This window comes from Saimiri boliviensis, chromosome 11 (genome assembly GCF_048565385.1).
Source record: "Saimiri boliviensis isolate mSaiBol1 chromosome 11, mSaiBol1.pri, whole genome shotgun sequence".
Taxonomy (NCBI): domain Eukaryota; kingdom Metazoa; phylum Chordata; class Mammalia; order Primates; family Cebidae; genus Saimiri; species Saimiri boliviensis.
The window spans coordinates 41617836-41638264 of record NC_133459.1 but is presented as its reverse complement, the minus strand read 5'-3'; the positions used below and the strand labels follow the sequence as shown (position 1 = coordinate 41638264).

The 20429-nt window shown below is 53.1% G+C and overlaps 1 protein-coding gene across 1 annotated transcript in view; it reads left to right on the top strand.

Moving 5' to 3' along the window:
• SLC2A1 (solute carrier family 2 member 1) overlaps positions 1–19319 on the top strand; it is a 32420-nt gene extending 13101 nt beyond the window's left edge. The window contains exons 2-10 of the mRNA XM_039474100.2: positions 1565–1660; positions 13918–14078; positions 14254–14494; positions 15098–15260; positions 15353–15540; positions 15812–15916; positions 16386–16487; positions 17665–17868; positions 18242–19319. Coding sequence (XP_039330034.1) covers positions 1565–1660; positions 13918–14078; positions 14254–14494; positions 15098–15260; positions 15353–15540; positions 15812–15916; positions 16386–16487; positions 17665–17868; positions 18242–18442 — 1461 coding nt within the window. The 3' untranslated portion in view covers positions 18443–19319. The remainder of the gene's footprint in view (positions 1–1564; positions 1661–13917; positions 14079–14253; positions 14495–15097; positions 15261–15352; positions 15541–15811; positions 15917–16385; positions 16488–17664; positions 17869–18241) is intronic.
• Positions 19320–20429: the final 1110 nt, after the last annotated feature.

The window sequence follows — 20429 nt, the reverse complement described above, 5'->3', positions numbered from 1 at the left end:
GTGGGAGCTGTCTTCCCAGTTGCGCAATGCAGAGGATTTAGAGGGAATAAGTTCCTGGGTATGAGGGAACCCCCGGCATGTGGAATGAATGTCCAGAGGCAGGCTAGGGGGCCAGGTAGGTAGATTCATGGGAAGGAAGGACCCAACACACACACAGGGGGCTCTGAGCTGCACACTCCTCCTGGGCCAATGCCTTCCTTTCACAGCCTCTGATGTGAGCACCTCAGCTTTTGGGATCGTTGCCCTGACTGACAGCTTTCAGAGAATGAAAAGACAATACTGGAATGTGCCTGGTACCAGCTACGCCCACAGCTATCTGTGATGATCGTGAAGTAAAGGCTGCTTCTGGGTTCTGTGGAAACTGAGGCCCAGAGACCCACAGCCAGGCTGTGGCCAGCTCTGCCCACTTCCAGTGCCCAGCCTGGTGTGGGTGTGTCGTGAATGCCAGCCATTTTTTTTTCACGTGTCTCCGGCAGCTCTCTTCTCCCACAGTCAGTTAAAGGCCTGCCTAATGTCACATTTCCTGACATCCTCATTTTCATAGCTGAAAAAGGAGTGATTTTCTCCAACAGGGTGGACACCCTGGGGGCCTCTCAGTCACCTGTGGCTAAGCAGGGCTCTTCACCTGCTGGCCTCTGCCCATCCTGCTGCTTCATGTCCTCGACTTCCAGTGGAAAGAAGCAAACCGCCCCTTTTCCTTGCCAGCCCTTTGCCCATGGGAAACACCTTGGCCCAACACTTGTATCCACCCTGTCGTGCACTTTTCCAAAGTTTGTTCCTGCCTAGCATTTCATCCATGTCCAAGTAGCCTTGGGAGGCTCGTGGTTTGGGGATTGTTGCTGTGAGGAGCACCGGGCAGGGAGTCCGGAGCCCTGAACTCTGCTGCAGACCCCTGAGTGATCTGGAACTTGCCTCACCTTGTCAGGGCTCAGTTTCCTGCCCTGCAAACAGCAGGAAGGGCAGGGCAAGGTGAGGTCACATCTCCAGTGTGACAAATGAGGCTGTTTCCATTTTGCCAACAAGCAAATGGAGGGTGGGGGAGAAGTGGTGCAAGGGGGACTTAGCCTGCTGGAACTCACAGAGCAAACAGGCACATGGGCTGGAATCAGAAGCTGGCACCTTCAGCTCCAAATCCAGGGTGCTTCTCCTATATCTGTGCTACTCCTACCATGTAATTTGGGCCCCCCCTTGCATAGGAGGGCTGGTTCCTGGGCCTCCTAATCAGAGCATCTAGAACCACTGGACCCTAGGTATGGCTCTACCAGGGAAATGAGACCCCAAAGAATCCAAAGCCTCTCTCTTCCTGAGACCTGGCTACAAAGAGAGAAAACCATACTTCCTCTCTCTCCCCAGGAAATGGCCTGGCCAGCCCAGTGTCTTGAAATCAGCTAGGCTGGTTTGGGCACCTAAGATCGGGAATTGGCCAGGTTTCCTGAGAGAAAGACTGGTGTGGTGCCAGGAGTCAGGCAAGATACCTGAACACAGGAACCTGCCAGTCCAAGCCCTGTCCTGTAGTAACCTGGGCCCAGACACGCCTATAACAGTGTGGTCTGTTTCTCTGCAGAAGCTGACGGGTCGCCTCATGCTGGCCGTGGGAGGGGCAGTGCTCGGCTCCCTGCAGTTTGGCTACAACACTGGAGTCATCAATGCTCCCCAGAAGGTGAGTACTGTGCCATCGTTGGCTTATGGACACCAGCCTGCTCTGTTGCACATGACACATGCCCACAGGCTCACACTGCCACCTGAGTATTAGAGTCATTTACATCAATGCGCTGTCTGCCTCCAACCAATTTTCTGACCCTGACCATGTCAAAGACTCGTTTCTTGCCTTGGAATCTTAGGGCAGCAGAATTCTAGAATCTCAGGTCCCACAGAATCCTGGGGTCTTTTATAGGACCTCTTGACCAATCCCCTACCTAACTCAGTCACATAAGAAGAAGTCTGATAATATAATAACATCAGAGCAAAGCTCAATACTTATATAATGCTGCATTTACATGGCATTCTGGGGCTGCAGTGGGTCTTCATGGGCTTGTCTCAGCCAGTGCTCACTGCAGCACTGTAAGGAAGCAACAGGCACCACTCCCAGCCTGCAGGTGTGGGAAATGGCCAGAGAGGAAACCTGCCCAGTATCACCCAGCTAGTCAGAGAGAGCTGGTATCCAGAACCAGCTCCCTGCCTGCCAAGTGGTCCTTGAGCCTGCACTCATACCCATCCACATGCAGCACACTTCCTTTTAAGGCCTCTAATTCTAGGTCGAAACCGCATCCTCTCCCTGAAAGCCCTGTGCCAGTCAAAGCAGAAATGGCGTCTTGCCCTAGAGAGCCGCAGTGGGTGGAGGTCTGTGCTGACTTCCTCCTCCCTGCCATGCCTCCTCGATCTGTCCTCACTTGTTTACTTGAATGTCAAGATGGGAAGGGACGTAGGCCATCTCCTCCAGCCTGGCCTACTTGCTTTAAGGAGGAGAAAAAAGGAAAAGTGGGTAGGGGGCAGAGGGTAGGGACAGGAAAGGAAACGAACTGAGCCCTTCCTCTGTACCAGGCATTTTTGCATGTGTTTAGGAGATTGGGTGGTGATTTCCATTTTATAGCCCCGGAAACAGTCCCAGGCAGATGAAATGACCAACAGGCCCAAGGTCGCAAAGCTAGTGAATGCTGGAGTCAGAAGCCACACTCTGTTATTTCCACGGCCTCAGGCTGTCTCCCTAACTAGCTGCCTTGCCAGTTAAAAAAAAACAATCTGTACCTTCCCAGAGAGGACCAAATGAGAGTGGGCAGTCCTCACATCAGGACCACATTTCTTGTCCAGACAGATGAGGCTGGCAAGTGGGTGCGGTGACTCCCAAAGATCAGGGGCCTGTTTGGGGGAACCTGGTAGTGTCTGGAGTTAGCTGGGCATCTTCCAAATAGGCAGACAGTGGCTATGGGGCCACGCCCGATACTGAGGAGCAAGTTACCAGGAAGGCTTGGGCTGCTGAGTCATGCTCAGCTGCAGCGGAGGTGACAGGACTTTTCCAAGTTTGCTGGGCATGGCCACCGTGGGCCCATGCTTGGAGCAGCCCCAAACCCTGCATTTGCTAACCACTCTTGACAGCCCTTGCCAAAGTGTGTGCTTCAGACCTGGCTCCCTGTGGGAATTCCTATAGGTAGAAAGTCTGTAAGACAGACTGGGAGGAAACAGGAGACTGAACTCTCCACTTGGTTGCACGTTGGGGTTTCCTGGACACCCCCAGATTCTGATTTAATTGGCCTGGGATGCTATTTGGACATTCAGTTAAAAGTTTCCCGACCAAATCCAGTGTGCAGCCAAGGTTGACAGCTACTGGATTTAGTGATGTCTTGACTGTGATCTCACAGTGAGTTAATGACAACTAGGACTCTAAGGCCAGGACAGAGGAGGTGTTTTCCAGAAACAAAACAGGGTTGGGGTGAGCAGGGGGCCTGCCAAGTAAAATACCCAGAAGAGAGAAAGCCTGGCATTCAGCAAAGTGTGAGTAGTATAGTATGTCACTAGAGTGAACAGGGGGAGGGGGAAGCATGGGGGGGCCAACAAGGCAGGCCAGAGCAAGACCAAAAGGGCCTTGTGAGTATGGCACGGCACAGTCAGAATGGGCAGATGGGCACCAGCATGGGCCCCAGCTAGGGAGCATGGACTTTAGGATGAGCACAATAGGGACCCGCTGCCCAGGGCAGACGTGATCAGATTTGCATCATAAGGAAATGACTCAGTCGTCTGGTATGGAGGGGTGGACCTAAGAATGTGAGACTAGAGACCAGGAAACCATCAAGAAGGTTGCCGTTGCACCAATGACATAAAAGCAAACCCTCAGAGGAAGAACTGACGGGATTTGGTCATCAGTTCCGTGCGAGGACAACAGAGAAGGGTTTGAAAATGGTTTCTAGGTTTCTGGCATGGGTGATGCATGGTTTTAAGAAGGAGCAGGTATGCCAGGAGCTGGTAGGTGGCCATGGGATGTGCAGGAATGGAGGCATGGGTGACACAGCTGGAGACGTGCAGGAGGCATCTGCACGTATGGGTCTGTCTCACAGACCCAGGCTGGAGAAAAGTTGAGAGTTAGTCACTGGTATCCACACACTGGAAGAAGATCTTCTAGGGAGACTGTGGAATAAAAAGAGAAATGAAGATTAAGGCCCGGCACGGTGGCTGTAATCCCAGCACTTTGGGAGCCTGAGGTGAGCGGATCATTTGAACCCAGAAGTTCAAGACCAGCCGGAGCCACACAGCAAGACCCCATCTCAATTTTATAACTAAATACATAAAAATTAAAAATAAAAAGATCAAGGCCCAGAGAACAACCCATTGCTAGAAGAGGACCCTAAGTAGAGGAACAAGAGCTGTTATCTCTAAAACCAGGAGAGGAGATCCTCCCAAAACAGAGGTAGAATGTAAGCTGTCAAAGGGCCAGAGTCCTTCTGGTTTGTCTACAGCGGTGTCCTTAGTGCCTAGAACAGTGCCTGTCATAGTAGTAGACACTGGTGGATAGTGGATGAATGCAGTGAAGGGATACCATCAGGTGACCCAGGGGTTGAACTGGGCAAGCCTCTCCACAATGTTGAATGCAGAAGAGGCGTTGGTGGCCTTGTGGTCACTCAGGCTGACTGGGTGGCACAGCATGGGTAGAAGCCTCACTGCAATTGGGTGAAGAGTGAGAGGCAGATGGGAAAGGGTGGAGACAGCTCTTCCAAAAGACTTGGTGGGAGAGGGAGAAAAGAGGTGGGAGCTTTGGAAGGATGGTATGGCTAGGATTTTTTTTTTTTTTTTTAATGAGGGCGATTTTTTTTTTTTTTTTTTTTTTGGAGACAGAGTCTCACTCTGTCACCCAGGCTGGAGTGCAGTGGTGCACTCTCAGCTGACTGCAATTCTGCAATTGTCCTGCCTCAGCCTCCCAAGTAGCTGCAATTACAGGCACCTGCCACCCTGCCCAGCTAATTTTTGTACTTCCGGTAGTGACAGGGTTTCACCATGTTGGCCAGGCTGGTCTTGAACTCCTGATCTCCTGATCCACCCGCCTCAGCCTTTCAATAATGAAGGCTATTTTTAAACATGTTGGAAGGAATCAGCAGAGGAAAGGGTGAAGATAAGGAAGTGAAGGTAGAGGTCTCCCAGGAGGAAGATGGTGTTGGAGTAGGAGGGACTGAGAGACTTTTTTTTTTTTTTTTTTTTTTTTTTGGAGATGGAGTTTCAGTCCGTTGACCAGGCTAGAGTGCACTGGCACGATCTCGGCTCACTGAGGATCACTTGAACCTCCGCTTCCTGGGTCCAAGTGATTCTCCTGCCTTGGCTTCCCCTGTAGCTGGGCTTACAGGTGTGTACCAGCACACCTGGCTGGCTAATCTTTGTATTTTTAGTAAAGATGGGGTTTCACCATGTTGGTGAGGCTGATCTCAAACTCCTGAGCTCAGGTGATCTACCTACCTTAGCCTCCCAAAGTGCTGGGATTACAGGTGTGAGTCACCACGCCTAGCCAGGGACTGACAGACTTCTGAAGATGTAGAGAAATCTGAGATGAACTTCTGTGATCCCTGGGGCCTCCCATCTAATCAGAAATTAGATTAGGCAAGAGGTTATAATGGAAGATGGGCGGAACCTCTGACCTCAGCACGGGGCCGCTCAGCAGCACAAAGGGCCCAGGTGAGGCTGTAAACTTCATTCATAGGACCATATCTGGGCACCTGTCCAAAGGTCACTTTACTTCAGAAACCAGTCCTGGCAGACGGAAGCTGGAGATTCGAGTGGCCGGAACTGAGAACACTGAAATCTACTGAAATCTAGCGGTGTTTCTTGGGCAAGCACCCAGGCATGCAGTCTGTTGACTTTTGCACTTTACAAACACTTCTCACAAGGCTGGCTGTAGTTTTTCCAACCAGGAGCAGATTAGAAGTGATAAATGTAACATGTGAGGAGAGGATAGAAGGACCCAAGAGGAAGAAATGAAAATGAGGCTCAGAGCCCACGTGTAGTAACAGGGCAAAGCAACTGTGTGCCTGGGTAGGGCTGAAGGCCTGACCTAGGGCTGCAGAGAGATTCCATCCTGCCAACTCTTTCATTCATCCAGGACTTCCTGAGCATCCACGCTGTGCCAGATGCTGTCCTAGACAGTGAGGAGGGAGAATTAAGCTGTGAACACAGCAGGCACATGCTGGCCCTCAGGAAGCTGCCTGAGACAGTGTGAGCTGGGCCCTGTCTCCACAGCAGTGGGAGAGACCCTTGGAGAAAGAGTGTAGCCAGCAGAGGGCTTCAAGTGCTGTGAGAGCAAACAGGGAGAAACTAATGCTGGGGTGGGGGTTACAGGGGAGCCAAAACCAAAGGGCTTGGCAGCCACACCCGACCTTGAAGGGTGAGTTGACCTCACGGGGTTGGAGGTGCAGGTGTCTGGGCAGTGGGATCGGCTTGGCTTCTGCAGAGGTGCAGGGGTGTGAAATGATCTGATGCGGAATCGCTAGCTGCCTGCACTGGGCACACCGACTTACCTTGTCTGTTTAGAAGAACCTCTCTTAGGGAACAGGATCAAGTTGACCATGGTTTGTCTGCTCTTGAGAAGAGACTTTCCCCACGAATTATGAGGATGCCAGTTCTCCTGTTAATTACCAGAAGCCTGTTTCTTCCATAAAACAGGCCCCAAAGGGCTTCCTCCTAGAAGTGGTTAATTAATCACATTATCTTATATGTTTACAAAGCACCTCCCCATAAATTACTGCCTCACAGCAATTCAACTCCACAAGGCAGGCAGGGCTGACATTATCTTCCCCTCTTCTAGACGAGGGAATCGAAGCCAGATGAGGTATCTGGAGAGTAAGAGGCTGAGCTAGAGGTGGGCTCCCAAGCCTTGTGCCTCCCCCACCCTGGGCACTGCCCCTGCCCTCTGTGAGTGATGACAGGACATTCCTGCCATGCTTCCCCTCCTGGAGGAGGACAGAGGTGGAAGAAGCCAGCCCAGCCACAGAGGGAGCAGAGCAGCTAAATGAACCAGGGAATCCTGACCGAGCACTGCCCCTCCCCTCCCCCAATGATGGAGCTGCCAGTAGAGGATGACTAAGGCCACTGAGACACCATGAGGTCCTGGCCCAAGGGACAGTGTCAGGCATGTCTGAGAATAAGGCATCCGCAGAATCCAGAGAGTTTGGGCCCCAAAAGGGCCTCATTGTTTGACAAACAACACTCCTTGTTTGACAAAGGAGGAACCTGGTCTGCAGAAGAAGTGAGGTTTGCCCAAGATGACCCAGCTTGGTGAGTGAAAGAGATGAAGGCAACACCTGCCTCCCTACCCCAAGCCCTCTGTCCTGTCAGGCTGGACTAGGCAACGTGCTCCAGGCAGCCTCTCCTTATCTCTCCCAAGTCCAAAGAGTTCTGGGTCCCCTCTCCCCTTCACCCATCACCACTACTGTAAACCCTTACTGCTTGCCAGGCATTGTTATACATACCCTAAAAATAGTAATTCAGTTGTTCCTCAAATAACCCCATTAGGCAGACACCATAATCCCTGTTTTATAAGAAACTGGGGCACAGGGATGTTAAGCAATTAAAGCAAGGACACATAGCTAGTAAGTGGCAGGGCTGCAATCTAAGTCCAGGGAGTCTGGCCCTCATCTGTGCCCTGAACCATTGTGGAAGATGGGCATATGGTCAGTCCCATATGGATCCTAAACACCCTTTCACTCACCTACAGCTGCCACCGCAGCTGGCCATGTGGGCTCTCACTTCAGAGCTGAGTCAAGCTCAGTCATGTATCAGCATCTCAAGTTTCCCACACACAGTTGCACAATCTCTTACACCATCACACCTTGTCATATCACATCACCCCTCAAGCACTCCAGTTAGATTAATGGCTTGTTGGTCATTTAGTGTCCACTCGCCACCTCCAGTGCCATGCTGGCAGCAGTGACACGGATGCATCAGACCATCTCCATGCTGAGGTTTATCATAGAGGGAGCACACAGTACCTTACAGTTAGCCATCTAAAGGCAACGATGGAAATGTGAACAGGCACAGTGGGAGCAGGGAAGTGGGAGGGAGAAGGTGCTTCACTCTTACAGCAGGATTTCTCAGCCTGGCACTGTGATGGTTCTGCTGGTGCTGCAGGGGCCTGTCGGATGTTTATCAGCATCCTTGGCTTCTACCCTCTAGATGCCAGTAGCCAGTGTGACAACCAAAAATGTCTCTGGATATTGGCAGATGTCAATTCTGTGGGGTGCCAGAACTGCCTCCGTTTGAGAACCAGTTGCATTGGAGAAGGAGGGGTAGTTCTCAGGAGGAAGGCTTTCCAGAGAAGTATCTGCACATGCTCTGAAAGGCAATTAAGCCCAAACAAAGGTGTGAGGTGTCTAGGTCATATGGGGAGTCACCATGTATGCATCATGAGTCATAGTTGGGGTAGAGGAGACACTTCATTGCAAGGACTGAGAAAGGCTTCGGGTGTGGCTGCCGCAGTGAGATTATTCCTCTGTCTGCCAGGAGGCCTGGCCTGGCCTTGGTTTGAAGGCTGGTCATGTCAGGGCCGTTCTGGAGAAGCAGCCTGGGTGGTCCAACCCTCTAGGGAGTGGTGGGTTGGGGCCCAGCTCTAGCTCCAAACTGGGCCTCTTCCCTAGACCCCAAAGAGAGGCCCCAGGGGACCCAGTGGTCAGGGTTATCTGTCCAGCCCCACCTGGAACATCTGACTCCAATCTCCCAGCTGACCCTGGGGTGTGGCTAAGAGTTGCTGTGGAGATAAGGCCCTGGGCTGAGAGCTTGGGGGAGGAGCAGGGCAGGGCCAGCCCCAGCTGGAAGACAGGCAGGGAACAGGGGTGAAGGCCAGGCTGAGGGGCTAAGCCGGAGAAGCTGACCCTTTCCTCTTTCTAACTAGCACTGGAAGCTTGGCTGGCAGTTTAACCCCTTCTTTCCCATAATAGCATCCAGGAGAGCAGAGGGCGGGTTGAGAAGGAGCTTGAACCTGGCGCAGGGATCCCTGCTGGGAATAACCTACCGGACCCAGTCCTCCTGGGGTAGAGGAATGTCTAGCGGGAAGGATGGTGAGCCCAGCCAGAGGTTCCAAAATGCATACCCCTCCTGGCATTAGTGTAGAATCCTAGATCAAGGGTCGGCAGGAGGGCCACATCCAGCCAGCAGCCTGTTTTTGTACAGACCAAGAACTAACAATGGTTTTTACATTTCTACAAGGTTGAGAAAAAAAGAACAATGAGTGACAGAGGCCATATGTGGCTCACAGACCCTACCTGATGGATTCTAGCTAGGCTTTTACATAAAATGTTTGCCAGTCTGGCTCTGGAGCACTGTGTAAGTAGCATGCTGCCTACTTACAGGGAACTCACCACCTGCAAGGTGACCAGCCTCATCCCCTGAAGTCTAGAAAGCTCTTCCTTCTCCTGAGCTGGAGTCTGGCCCTGGGACCTCTGCCCTCTGGGGCTACAGACCTGCTGGGTTCTTCTGCCAGGAGCAACCAGGCAGGGTCTGAAGACAAGCTTTGCTCCCTGAGGCAGGCCCCTAGCTCTTGCAGGTTCCTCCTTATTCTTACATCCTCAGGGTCGTGTTTTCTGGTAATTTCAAAATGGAAAGCTCGGCCCCCTAAGGTTCCTCTGAAGGTGGTGACTTCTCTGCTTGAGAAAGCAACAGTGACAACAGTAACAGCTTACCCATATGCCAGGCGGTGTTCGCTGGCTCATGCCCCTCTCTCTATAAAGAGGAAGTGAGAAGTTCCCTGGGAGATAGGCAGACGTGTGGCCTCACCCACAGTTGCCCAGACTGGCAGGAGGTGGTGTGGGGATTCCTAATGTATCCTGAGGCTTGTGCAAGCCTCCCCTCATCCCTGGAGAGCCGCTGGGTGAGGAAGAGCTTCGTGTACCAGAAGCCATCTTGTCCAAAGGATCTCAGCTGCCCAGAGCCAACCTGCTTCTTTCTTCAGGGTGGTTTCCATGGTGGGTGTCCTCTAGGCTCAGTGAGAGATCTGGACAGAGATCTCTAGTAGCCTCTCAGCTCTAGGCTGGCCGACGCCATGGCAGTCCACCCAGGAACTGAACAGAACCATCCCTCCCTCCTCAGTGCACATGCCCCCACCCAGACCCCATAGCTGGGTGAAGAGATGGTGAATGGGCTGGGCAGGGAGCAGAGAAGCTGGTGGACAGCCGAGCCTGGCGCATTTGGTGTGTGGGACTCCGACCGCCTTCTGAGGGGTGGTTCGCTGGGGGAAATGGGGTCTGGCTTTGGTGGATAGGAAGAGTCAGGAGCAGAATCCAGATGAGACCCAGGGCAGGCTGCACAGATGGAGAAGGAGGGCATACTCCAGAAGACCTGGTGATTGGCGGGTGTGAGGTGGTGGCAGCATCAAAGGTAAAACTCCTAAGCTTGGGATGGGCATGTGAGGTGGGAGCGTGCTGAACAGGTACGTGCCATGTCTCATCTCACGCATGACTCAGGGCTGCGGAGGCTGCTGGGAGCCAATGGGATTGGGCCTATGGGATCCTGTCAGGGCATAGTAAGTAGACTCTTCTTTTCTGAGGTGCACCAAGACACTTCTAGGGAGGATGCTAAAGAAGCGACTGGGTGGAAGATGTGACCCCAGAGCTTTTCCTCATGTAGGGTTCTTCTCATTCTCCAGCAACCCCCTGCCCTTCCTGGGCCAAGAGTCAGCGTGGAACCCCAGGGAGGAGAGGACACAGAGTACCAGAACCAGCATTAGGAATGGAAAGCCAGGTGTGGCTTCTTCCCAGAAATTTCAGGCATCAAGAGGCAGAAACCCACTCCCCAGCCCCAGCTTGGCCAGGAAGTGCTGCTGCAAGCTGGAGGGATGCATCCAGGCCCAGGTTAACATGCAGGAGCTGACTGCTCACCCTTCCTCCACCCCGTAAAGCGATCTGAGTAGCTGAGCAGCCAGGCAGCATCCAGGAGCCAACCCTGGACAAGGCTGGATCCCTTGTGACCACAGGCAGGAGATGTAACTCAGGGTGGAGCTCTGTCACATCTCACTTATACATGGTCCTCTTACCTCTTAAGCAGAGTTAAAGACCTGAGATCTTTAAGCTTATTTATTTAGGTAGTTTCAGGCCTTACTTATTCAGCATCTATTTACTCTGTATACAATTCAAACAAATTCCATTTGCTGACTTTTTCAAGAGGGGTGTGGAGAGTGTACAAGACAAGCCTGTGAACCACAGAGGGGTCGGGGAACACCTTAGAACTACGGAATGCAGAAATTTAGTCATCTGAAGCCAGTCTGCACAGGGGCAACACCTCTGCTTGCCCCTGCAGAGAGCCCTGAGGGCAGACACCACTGCCCTGCAGCCCTGCTTGTAGATCTGGGTGCTCAGGAGAGCAAAGGGAAATCTCTTCAAATTTTCACCCCATAATGGGCCAGGAAAGGTTGGACCCTCAGAAGGACAAGCGCCATTTATCTGGACAGTTCCCTTAACCACCCTCATCCAGAACAGCCTGTTCTCGGTGGAGCCTGATAAATGGGGCATTACCGTTCCTGGCCAGTCCTCCTCTGGGGTTAGTTTTGTCCCTTGAAGGACACTTTGTGTTTTGTTGCTCTGTTTTTTGTTTTTGTTTTGTTTTGTTTTGTTTTGTTTTTTTGGTCAAAATCTGCCTTCTCTCTGCCCCAGCAGAATCAAGGGGTTCTAGGAGGAGAGCCTAACACCTTTGATTCGCTCACCAGGCATCCCTGGCACTGGCTCTGGGACAGACCATGGTGCGACTCAAGCTCGGTCGCATCTCAGGAACTTCCTCAGGGAAGACAATCTTCCTGGAGTCAGAGAACCCGGATCTCGAAAGGTTGCAGCAGTAAGGCCAGATGTACCTTCCAGGCAGGAGTAGTAGCATCTCAAAGGCATGGAGGGGTGGGAAATGGCATGTGGAGTGTAGGCGTGATAAGGTAGGGAGATTGGATTGATACCTGGCAAGAGCCCCGATTTTGAGTTGCGTGTTGAAGGCTTGGGTAGACTCTGTTAGTGGTCTGCACAGGCTTCAGGCCACCAGTGTGCAGTGGGGTGATTTTAGGGGTGATAATACCAAGCCCTGGAGAGCCCTGTTTCACTGATTCCCTGCAGCACAGAAGTAGCTACTGCTAATGTCTGCACTTAAGAAATGGGGCCATGGAAACTCAGAGATGAAATAACTTGCTCATGGTCACACTGGAAATAAGGGGCGGAGCTAGGACCTGAATTTAGTTGTGTCCAGAGTCAGAGTTCAGGTTTCTATTCACTGTGCTGCCTGGCATCCTTGGAACAGACAAGTAGATCTAGGGTTTGCCTCTGCTGCCTACCAACTATCCTAGCCCCTTGGAGCCTGGTCTTCATCGGGTGCCTCCAGACTTGGGACAGGTTGTGACAGGGCAGGGACAAAGATAGCTAGAGGCTGAAGACCCATGGCAATGGGAAGGAAGGCACCAGGAGGCAGGCCCAGCATATTTGGTGAGCATTTTTGGGACTGCAAGCCCTGATTTGGCAAGTATGACCGCCCACACCTTCCTCTTCTGTTAGACCTCAGTGGGTTGGAAGGGGTAGGGAGAACCAACAGCAGTGATGATGACGTTTGCAGAGGCTGCATAGCACTGTGTGTGCGTGAACTTGTGGCATGCACCTGGGGAGGGGTGTTGGGATGGGTTGGGTCCACATGGAACTGAGTTTGAGCTGCAAGTGGTAGGGGATGAGAGGCATGTGAGTTTGCGACTGGCTGAAGCACGAATATTCAGATTCTGTGAGCACAAGTACGTGTCTGTGATGGTGTATGTGCACAAGCAGCCATTTCTGTGAAGGTAGGCCTGCACTTGGCTACACATGTAGCTGGGTAGGTCTGGCCGGTCCCGTGGCACTGAGTGTGGTGAGTGTGCCCAGGCAGAACCGGTGCTGCCTGCCTGCCTGCCACATCCCTGGGAGCTGGCCAGGATGGGGGCAGGGCTGGTGGGCAGGGCTGTCCTAGGACAGGTGTCTCCAGTTCCTGGAACTGCTTCCTTGTGTGGAGCCTTTCCCCATACGTCCTAGCTGGGCCCCTGGGAGAGAGGAGGCCATGGGTCCTTCAAGGAGGTGCTCGCAGGCCAGACACGAGGAGCTGGGCCTGGGGAACAGAAAACCACAATGTGAGTCTTTCAAGCACAGCTGAAGGATGACATGTGCAAGTTTGTCTCACCAGGCCCTCAGTGCCGTCACGGAGTCTGTACTTCCTGGATGGCAGAACTTGTCTGTCAAGCCCTGGTTCTTCCCCAGCAAGGGGTTGGGGAGAGGGCCTGGTGACAGAGCTAGGGTCTTGGGGCTTCGAGGCATGGTGAGAAGAAAAGGGGCAAGTGGGAATACCCTTTTCCTTCTGCATCTCGCTATTCTTTTTTTGAGACATAGAGTCTTACTCTGTTGCCCAGGCTAGAGTGCAGTGGGGCGATCTCAGCTCACTGCAGCCTCTGCCTCCCGGGTTCAAGCAATATTCCTGCCTTGGCCTCCCGCATAGCTGGGATTACAGGCACATGCCACCATGCCCAGCTAATTTTTTTTAAAATAATTATGTTTAGTAGAGACAGAGTTTCACCATGTTGGCCAAACTCCTGCCCTCCAGTGGTCTGCCTGCCTTGGCCTGCCAAAGTGCTGGGATTACAGGCTGAGCCACCACACCCAGCCTTGTACTTCTCTACTTTATGCCTGAACTTCCACGGTTGGTCACTTGCCATCATCCCAGCTGAGCCTGTGGAACCACAGGGCCCTGGAAACCACGTTAGGAGAAGTGGGACAACTCAGAGATAGAGCCCAACCCCTTGTTTCTCACCTGGAGAAACTGAGGCCCACAAAAATAGAGGGACTTGGCTCAAGAACATGCAGTGAGTCTGTGGCAGAGCCAGGCCCGGGCCCTCTCTTAGGGAGGGTTGCAAGGGGAAGGAAAAGGAAGCCCAGGGCTCGCCCACCCAGACTGCATCTGCCCCTGTAGGTGATCGAGGAGTTCTACAACCAGACATGGATCCACCGCTACGGGGAGAGCATCCTGCCCACCACGCTCACCACGCTCTGGTCCCTCTCGGTGGCCATCTTCTCTGTTGGGGGCATGATTGGCTCCTTCTCTGTGGGCCTTTTCGTTAACCGCTTTGGCCGGTAGGTCCTGGCACTGTCCTTGGAGGGCCCATGCCCTCCCTCCTTGCCCAGGGAGTCGCAGACAGGGTGGGGAGGTGGGGAAGACTTCCCTGCCTGTTCCAGGGTATTACCTGTGACACAGCCCTGGGGAGCCAAGGAATGTGGGCATCGGCCTGACCTGTGACCCCATCCGCAGGCGGAATTCAATGCTGATGATGAACCTGCTGGCCTTCGTGTCTGCCGTGCTCATGGGCTTCTCGAAGCTGGGCAAGTCCTTTGAGATGCTGATCCTGGGCCGCTTCATCATTGGCGTGTACTGTGGCCTGACCACAGGCTTCGTGCCCATGTATGTGGGTGAAGTGTCACCCACAGCCCTTCGTGGGGCCCTGGGCACCCTGCACCAGCTGGGCATCGTTGTCGGCATCCTCATCGCCCAGGTAAGCTGGGGCAGGATCTACCTGCCTGGCACAGCCCCATCTTCCCCCACAGCTTCAGTAGCTCTTGGGTCTGTGCCAGCAGGGCAGAGTTTCTCTTCCACCAGTTCCCACAGCCCCACAAAGGACCACTGTGGTACACAGGTCCAGAGAACACAGCACCATGGCCTCCCAGTGGAAAAGCAAGATGACTTGACCCTTCTCATACCTTCTTCTCACTCTGGGCCTGCAACCACAGGGCCCGCCTTCCCCCAACATGCCTCAGGCTGTTATGCACACTGTACCCTCCCTCCAGGAGACTTCCCCTTCCCTGTCCCCAGAACACTCCTGTGGCAGAGTAGCAGCCCTCCTTCTCTGTGCTGGACACATCTGTGGCCTTGTCATTTGTCCTCCCAGCAACACTATGGGGTAGGCCCTACTTTCCCCACGTGACCCGTGAGGAAACTGAGGTTCAGAGAGGTCAAGCCTCATGTTAGTGGCAGAGCCGCCAGAACTGGGGCCCTTCCCTGAAGCAGCAGCTGACACAAAGCAGGGAAGGCCACTCTGGCAGGACGGGCTGGGAAGAGGGGTCAGGGCAGAGGCGCTCACGGCCCCTGCCTCCCCCAGGTGTTCGGCCTGGACTCCATCATGGGCAATGAGGACCTGTGGCCCCTGCTGCTGAGCATCATCTTCGTCCCGGCCCTGCTGCAGTGCATCGTGCTGCCCTTCTGCCCCGAGAGCCCTCGCTTCCTGCTCATCAACCGCAACGAGGAGAACCGGGCCAAGAGTGGTACGGGCAGGGCCCTGCCCTCCTCCCCACTCCCTCAGCCCTGGCCTTCTTCCCACTCTGAGCCACCCCCACCTTCCCTCCGGTCCCCCCAGTGCTGAAGAAGCTGCGCGGGACGGCTGACGTGACCCATGACCTGCAGGAGATGAAGGAGGAGAGTCGGCAGATGATGCGGGAGAAGAAGGTCACCATCCTGGAGCTGTTCCGCTCGGCCGCCTACCGCCAGCCCATCCTCATCGCCGTGGTGCTGCAGCTGTCCCAGCAGCTGTCAGGCATCAATGCTGTGAGTGCCCCCACCCACCCTGCCTGTGCCCCAGCCAAGCCCTTGTGCACAGTGAACAAGTCCCAGACTTAAAACAATGGATACGCCTCTGCCGAAGGGGAAGCTTCCTTTTAGAACCCAAGCCCATCAGGTCACTGCAGTGCAGTGTCCCTCTGCCCGAGTATTTGTCCCCTTCATTCTTTACTCGTCCTGGGTCCCACATCCACCGCTACAGAGGCAGCGAAGGCCCACAATGTCCAGGGAGGCCCCAACAGTTTCTCTTGTCTGGCAGGTCTTCTATTACTCCACAAGCATCTTCGAGAAGGCAGGGGTGCAGCAGCCTGTGTACGCCACCATCGGCTCCGGCATCGTCAACACGGCCTTCACCGTTGTGTCGGTGAGTCTTGGCTTACTGTCATCAGCAGCCAGGGCCCACGCTCAGCCCTCATGTCAGAATGGCAGCATTTACTGAACACCAGGCGTGTGTCACATGCTCCATGAAATGCCACCTCATTTTATTCCCAACTACCTGTGGGGTTCATTTGCTCACACTGCATAGCTAACGCGGAGGCACAGAGAAGAGAAATGACAAACAGCTCACCTGAGGTCACAGCCAGGGTGCCCAGGTGTCTGGCTCTCTAGGGCTGCCTCTCACTCCCTGTACTGCTGTTGGGCTCTGGCGCCAGCTCTCTGCCCCTCATTCCCATCTGGCCCCCCAGCCAAGCCCCAGGGAGGAGGCAGTACCATCTTCCCCGGTGGTCTTCGCAGTCCCCTGTGGCTATCCTGGCTGTTGAGGCAAGCCTCTGGGTGGGTGGGTTCAGAGGGATACCAGGCAGGGGTGGCAGTGATACTGTCTGTGCCCACAGCTATTTGTGGTGGAGCGAGCAGGCCGGCGGACCCTGCACCTCATAGGCCTGGCTGGCATGGCGGGTTGTGCCATACTCATGACCATCGCGCTGGCATTGCTGGTGAGTTGCCAGGTTCTGGAGGGTGGGGGGCGGGGGAGAGTTCACCTGGGCTTCAGATCCCAACATGCCTGTCTCAGCCCCAGCCTGCCAGGCCAGGTGCTGGCTGCGTTCTCCCCGGCTCCGTACCCCGGGGCTTGGGTCCGACCTTCTGGCTCCTGAAGGTGTCTCCTTCCAAACCATGCACATCCTCTCTTGAACTTGCTCCTCCCTGCTTGGTGGAGTCTCAACACAGCACCTCTGGTCCCAGACCCCAAACTCTCACCTCCTTAAGGAATTGCCTCACCTAATATTAACCCTTCCCAGTTATCCTCTCTGTAGCCTCAATTCATCTTCACAGAACCCCGGGCATTAGTGCTGTCCTCTCCACAGAGGCAGAAACATGCCTCGCCTCACTCAGTTCACAAGACTGGAGGTGTAGTTCAGTTATTCCCATTTTACGGGGGAGGAAGCCTAAGTCTCAGTGAGGTTAGTAACTTGTCAGATAAAGGATGAAGCCAGGAATCAACCTCGGTCCCGAGCCTGTGACTGTGACCGCTGCGCTAACCCTGTGCCTGGCACACACACACAGGCACTCGTTTATTCAGCCTCTGGGCAAGGAAAGCACCATGACCATCATTTTATGGCTCAGCCTGGGCTTGGAAAGTTTGGTGGTTGCCGAAAGGTCAGACATGCAGCCAAGTGGAAAGCGGCAGATCTGAGATCTGAACTGAAGCCCATAACTTTTCTACTCTGGCCTCCTCAAGGAGAAGGGTTATATGCAGAACCATATGCTTAGTGCTTACTCTGTGCCAGCCTGAGCTGGGTGCCTCACAAGCCTTAGAACCTGAGTCCACCCCACCCCCAGGAATGTTGTTCTGTATCCTGCCACAGGTGGACTGCGCTGCAGGCACGGCCAGGGGACCACGGGTCCTCTTAGCACCGTCCACATGCACACCACATTACCACTCCTGGGAGTGGACTCACACTTGCCACCACCCTGCAGGACTTAAATCATTGTGTTCAGATGAGGAAATGGAGGCCCAAAGCTGGAAACCTGGGGCACACAACAAATCCAGGACCAGCCCCAGGCCTCCTGCCTTTCAGCATTGCTCTACTCTGGGCTGCCTCTGCAGCTTGTTTCCCTGAGGACTCATCACAACCCAGTCTAACTTTTCTCCTTCTCCATCATCCTCAACAGGAGCAGCTGCCCTGGATGTCCTATCTGAGCATTGTGGCCATCTTTGGCTTCGTGGCCTTCTTTGAAGTGGGTCCCGGCCCCATCCCATGGTTCATCGTGGCTGAACTCTTCAGCCAGGGTCCACGTCCAGCTGCCATTGCTGTTGCAGGCTTCTCCAACTGGACCTCAAATTTCATTGTGGGCATGTGCTTCCAGTATGTGGAGGTGAGAACCCCCACTGTCTCTGTCCTCACCATTTCTCGCCTGCACACACGACCCCACAGTGCTGTGCAAAGTGCTTTCCCAGTATTCTCATTAGTAATCACGCTGAGGACAAACTGCGAGTCGGAAGCCCAGGTTACATGGCTAAGAATGCTGACCTCAGCTCCAGGGTTCTCCCCTCAGCTTTGAATGGTGCTCCCGGAGCCTATTACATGCTAGGTGCAAGCATGATCTCATTTAATAATGACAGCATCCCTGGGTAGGTGGATGTTCCCCTTTTCAGCTTAAAGGCCCAAAGGTAAAGTGACTTATCCAAAGTCCTACAGCCAGGATGTAGGGTCATGAGTCCAACCAAGTGTGTCTGTGTGTCTTTCAGCAACTGTGTGGTCCCTACGTCTTCATTATCTTCACTGTGCTCCTGGTTCTGTTCTTCATCTTCACCTACTTCAAAGTTCCTGAGACTAAAGGCCGGACCTTCGATGAGATTGCTTCCGGCTTCCGGCAGGGGGGAAACAGCCAAGGTGACAAGACACCCGAAGAGCTGTTCCATCCTCTGGGGGCTGATTCCCAAGTGTGAGGCACCCCAAACCACCAGCCCGGCCTCTTCCCAGCAGCCCTAAGGATCTCTCGGGAGCACAGGCAGCTGGATGAGACTTCCAAACTGACATCTTAGCTGAGCCGGGCCTGGGGCTCCCCAGCCACCAATGATGTCCAGAAGAATATTCAGGACTTAACAGCTCCAGGATTTTAACAAAAGCAAGACTGTTGCTCAAATCTATTCAGACAAGCAACAGGTTTTATAATTTTTTTATTACTGATTTTGTTATTTTTATATCAGCCTGAGTCTCTGTACCCACATCCCAGGCTTCGCCCTGAATGGCTGTGTGCCTGAGGGTGAGGACTAAGCCCTGTCCAGACACTTGCCTTCTTCACCAAGCTAATCTGTAGGGCTGGACCGAGGTCCTAAGGACACACTAATCGAACTATGAACTACAAGGCTTCTATCCCAGGAGGTGGCTATGACCACCCCTTCTGCTGGCCTGGACCTCTCCACCCTAGGTGTCAGGCTCCGTTAGGATTTGCCCATTCCCATCTCTTCCTGCCCAACCACTCAAATTAATCTTAACTTACCTGAGACCAGTTGGGAGCACTGGCGTGCAGGGAGGAGAAGGGAAGGGCCAGTCTGGGCTGCCAGGTTCTAGTCTCCTTTGCACTGAGGGCTACACTGTCACCATGAGAAGAGGGCCTGTGGGAGCCTGCGAACTCACTGCTCAAGAAGACACAGAGACTCCTGCCCTGCTGTGTATAGATGCAAGATATTTATATATATTTTTTGGTTGTCAATATTAAATACAGACACTAAGTTATAGTATATCTGGACAAGCCAACTTGTAAATACACCACCGCACTCCTGTTACTTACCTAAACAGATATAAATGGCTGGTTTTTAGAAACATGGTTTTGAAATGCTTGTGGACTGAGGAGGGTAGGGAGGTTTGGACGGGAGTGAGACAGAAGTAAGTGGGGTTGCAACCGCTGCAGTGGCCTAGGCTTTAACTCGGGATCCAGTCTCTTACACCTACCTCTCATCAGTGCCTTCTACTGCTCAACCATCTGTTTGATCCCTGTTACCCAGAGAATATATACATTCTTTATCTTGACATTCAAGGCATTTCTTTCACATAATATTTGATAGTTGGGGTTCAAAAAAAATGGTAGCTTTGTGCCAACCGTGATGCTCAGGCTTGAAATGCATTATTTTGAATCTGATGTAAATACTGTACCTTTAATTGACAGGCTCAAAGAGATTACGTGCCTTAAGCTGCACAATGAATAAGCTAAAACCCCCGATTTTAACAGTGGTACTATACAACCCCTACTCCATTAACTCCACCCACCGCCGGCACCCCCCTCCCCCAACTCAAAATGAACAACGGTCTTTGTATGGGCCCAGTGAGCTGTCAAGCTGTCTTGTGTTCATTTCATTTGGAATTGCCCCCTTCTGGTTCCTCTTTATATGCTACTGTTTCCTCTCTAAAGACGGCTCATTCTCCTCCTTCACCCCTGAATTTCCAGAGCACTTCATCTGTTCCTTCATCACAAGTCCAGTTTTCTGCCACTAGTCTGAATTTCATGAGAAGATGCCGATTGGTTCCTCTGGGTCCTCAGCACTATTCAGTACCGTGTTTAATGCGCAGCAGGCGCTCAGAAAAACACTAAGGTAATAAAACACCAAGGATATTTGTCTCTAGAGGCTCAGCTGACAAAATCTGGGAGAAACTTGTTTTTGTAACTACAGGCAGGCTTTTGTCTCCCTGACATGAAGAGGTGTGAGAAAAGAGTGTGAGAGGTGTAAGAAGGGTGTGAGAAGGGAAAACGTAGTTAGCAAATGGAAAGACATATGTGTATTAACTTTGGGTATAATCTATGAGGACACCCATCTCCATCTCACAAAAAGAGAGCAGGCTGAGAAGGATGTGCCGTGCCTGAGCCTGGGACCGGGAAGTTAACTGATGAAGGGTTGGGCCAGGTGACTGGAAGCCTTATCTTGTGCTCCTAAAAGA